Source organism: Triticum dicoccoides, chromosome 5A (assembly GCF_002162155.2).
Source record: "Triticum dicoccoides isolate Atlit2015 ecotype Zavitan chromosome 5A, WEW_v2.0, whole genome shotgun sequence".
Classification (NCBI taxonomy): domain Eukaryota; kingdom Viridiplantae; phylum Streptophyta; class Magnoliopsida; order Poales; family Poaceae; genus Triticum; species Triticum dicoccoides.
This window is the reverse complement of record NC_041388.1, coordinates 464086604-464089972: the sequence shown is the minus strand read 5'-3', so window position 1 is coordinate 464089972 and position 3369 is coordinate 464086604. Positions and strand designations below refer to the sequence as shown.

At 43.7% G+C, this 3369-nt stretch overlaps 1 protein-coding gene across 4 annotated transcripts in view; it reads right to left on the bottom strand.

Moving 5' to 3' along the window:
• The window catches only part of LOC119302293 (SAGA-associated factor 29 homolog A-like), a 51629-nt gene extending 48943 nt beyond the window's left edge, over nucleotides 1-2686 (bottom strand). For 2 of the 4 annotated variants that reach the window (XR_005147446.1, XM_037579330.1), the window contains exon 1: nucleotides 2336-2685. Coding sequence is in view for 3 of the 4 variants with exons in the window: in XM_037579330.1 (XP_037435227.1) it covers nucleotides 2336-2495 (160 nt within the window). In the remaining variant the exon portion in view is untranslated. Of the gene's footprint in view, nucleotides 1-2335 lie in introns of all 4 variants that reach the window. The other 2 variants (XM_037579329.1, XM_037579328.1) reach the window with 2 other exon arrangements.
• Nucleotides 2687-3369: the final 683 nt, after the last annotated feature.

Sequence of the window (3369 nt, the reverse complement as noted above, 5' to 3'; positions counted from 1 at the left end):
ATTGAATTACCCCATCTATGATAAAGAATTGCATATTTTGAGTCTTGCAAGTTTGGCATCAGTACTTGCGCCTTAAGGAATTTGTTATCCATTCCGATCATGAACCGCTTAAGAACCTTAAGAGCCAAGCCAAACTAAACCGTCAACATGCTAAATGGAGTGAATACATATAATATTTTCCTTATGTCATCATGTACAAGAAGGGTAAAGATGATGTTGTGGCGAATGCTCTTCCCCGCAAATACATGTTGCTTCAAAGCTTGAGCGTAATGTCATTGGATTTGATCACATCAAAGTTTTTGCTAAGCCTTTTGCTCACTGCCAAGATGGCACTTGGTGGGAGCATACTATATGTGATGCATATCTTATGCGTGCTAACAAACTCTGTTTTCCCGAAAGTTCTTTATGTTTACTACTTTTGCAAGAATCACATGGCGGTGGACTCATGGGACATTTTGGATGTGACAAGACCTATGCCACGCTCTCCAACAACTTCTTTTGACAAAGGATGTTTCGAGACGTTGGGCGCTTTGTCCATCGTTGCATCACATGTCGGAAATCTAAGTCAAAAGCTCTTTCCCATGGTCTTTATATAACTTTGCCTATTCCACATGCACCTTGGGAAGATGTTAGTATAGACTCTGTGCTTGGGTTACCTAGAACTAAACATGGAAAGGCCTATCTTTGTTATTAAAAGCTTAGATGAAGAAAGAGCTTCTAAGCGAGGCTTGTTGGCTCTGGTTGTTGGCGTGAATTATCTTGTTAAGCTCTGCAAAGATGGTGAGCGTGAAGAAAGGACACTGCCATCAAAGAAAGACGACTCTCAAATGGATTTGCTGGTCTATGATGATCAAGTAGAAGCAGTAGGTGATCATTTTTCCAAAATGGCGCATTTCATTCCTTGCAATAAGAGCTATGATGCTTCAAATGTTGCAACTTTTCAAATGACCACATTTATTGCTTGTTTTGTGGTAGTTGATCATTTTTCAAAAATGGTGCATTTCATTCATTGGTTTGACCCTTATCAGGATACTACAAACAAGCTAGTTGCCAATTCAGTTACAAGTGGAATGGATTGGGAGGTTGAAGGGATAAGCAATTGACCAAGTAAACCAACAAGATGGACCTAGATGCCTTAGTAAGTGAGACAGTAAGGGGCAAACTGATTATTGAATTCCATATTAGAGACTAGCAGGGAAATTACACGAATATTTGCTGATTGTTTTCCGGTACAGAACAAGCAACTTTAAATACCTGATTTTCTGTTCTTTTCTTACATGAATACTTTTGTAAGGCCATGCCAAGAAAACTACTAATTTAGAACTCTTCTTTTCCGTCACATTTTTTTTTCACAGAACTACTGAATCACATCATACAAGGTTACTAATCATGGGCTATCATAGGGTAGTATAAACATCCTAATGCAATGTCAACTAGGCATATTGACGACATGGCATAGCAATAAATGAGGTAAGAGAAAATGAGATGAGCCTAATAAACCGGAAAAACCAAGAAAATGAGATGAGACTAATAAACCGGAAAGGAGGGAGTATACAAGATTTATTTAGCATTAAATGTTCTCATTTTATGTACTATCACCTCTTTCGTCATTAATTATAGTGCCACAACATCTTTTTGTGTGCTATGATACTACTCAATTAATACTTTTATCAGCAATTAATCAACTGTTAATCAGCATTTCATCAGCAATTAGTGCTTATATTACAGATTTTAGTATCTTACAAAATGCCAACACAGGATTGTTAACTATACTTTTATGTTTATGTTAATGAATAGCATAGAGTTAAGCTAGATAACTTAACGCATGGTGTTTTTAAATAACTCTTCGAATTTATCTTGCTCCCCCTTCCTGGAAACCACCCCTTTGCCCACCTCTATGGCATCTAATGTTGCTCTTCGGGACGTGTTGAGAAGAATTGTCATGGAGTAACTTTTACTTCTGTTGACACATAGTTCACACCAACAAGAAAGCCCTCGCCAGGCAGTGGAGCATAACAAATCAATGAAGGCATAAATATATCAGTGAAGAAAGGGAAAAGGACAACGTATCTGAATATCTGATACACAAAGCCAAAAGAAAACATTTCCAACATCCCAGAGTGAAGACAAGAGCCCTTCGTGCACAAATCTGGCACTCACATGCACGACAAATAAAATGCAATCAAGCAGCTAAGCATGTCGAACATACCACCAAAATTCCCTAATGTAAGTAACTAATACGAAGGAGCTCAAAATCCGTATCGAATCGACCTAAATGACAACCAGACAAATGACAGCATGGAAAAGGGAGACGGGCCTCGAGCAAATTGCTTACAGGAGATGATCTTCTTGTGGATCTTATTGATCTCGGTGGACACATCGTCCTGCTCCTTCCGCAGCTGGTCCAGCTCCTTGGCCTTGTCCAGAAGGCCAGCGACGTCCCCTCCGGCCAAAGCCGCGCCGCCTCCCCCTCCACCTCCGACCGACGACGACATATTCGGCTTGGATCCGATGGGAGAGCCCAGTCGACTTGGGGCCTGACGCTTGGGGTTCTCTTGTACGTGTGCAGGCGTGCAGCCGTGGAGTGCGGCAGGAGAGGAGAGGAGCGGAGAGGAGAACGGGGAAGTGGGGGTCGTTTCCAGCGAGAGGCAAGACAATTAATGCGGTCGCTTCATGATTGATGCCGGGTTTGACACCGTTGCCGCGAGAGGCAAGGCAATTAATGGTTGTCAGTTCCATTCCATTTTGGCGTGTTAGAGAGCATCCACGGGACTTGCCCTGTTAGTTTAAGTTAGTTGGAGACTCAAATAACCCACAAGTATCTAAATAGGAAGAATTAGAGTGGGTTAGTTCCATCCAACCCAGCTATTCCGGTGGAGAGGTACTTATCTCTACTATTAAAGGGGATCGAATGTCGTGATGGTTCAACCTCGTTCCATCCCCGCCTCGTTCGATTCCATGGTCCCACCCCTCAATCAAGCGCAGTAAAAAAATCAGTCCATCCCACACGCACGAGGACGAGGAAACCCAAAAAAAATCGGTCCATCCGCATGCACGAGGACGAGGAAACCGGAAAACCAGCCCATGCTCTCATCTCCGCGACCCACGTCCTAGGCATGATCTCCCCCAGCCCTCTCATTCTCGATCCCATGTGTCTCAATAGAAAACTCGCTGCCGCCTCCGCCGCCTATGCTCACCATCCCTCACCCACATTGGTCGCATGGGATACCCCCATCACCATCGGCGCAAGGACTGGGAGGTCGTGGTGCTCTACAGCGGCGGCATGGCCGCGGCGTCGAGCATGCTAGATCCTTCCTCCGCTGAATCATGGATGCTGGGATCGCCGACGGTGATGGGAACGTCCAAGAA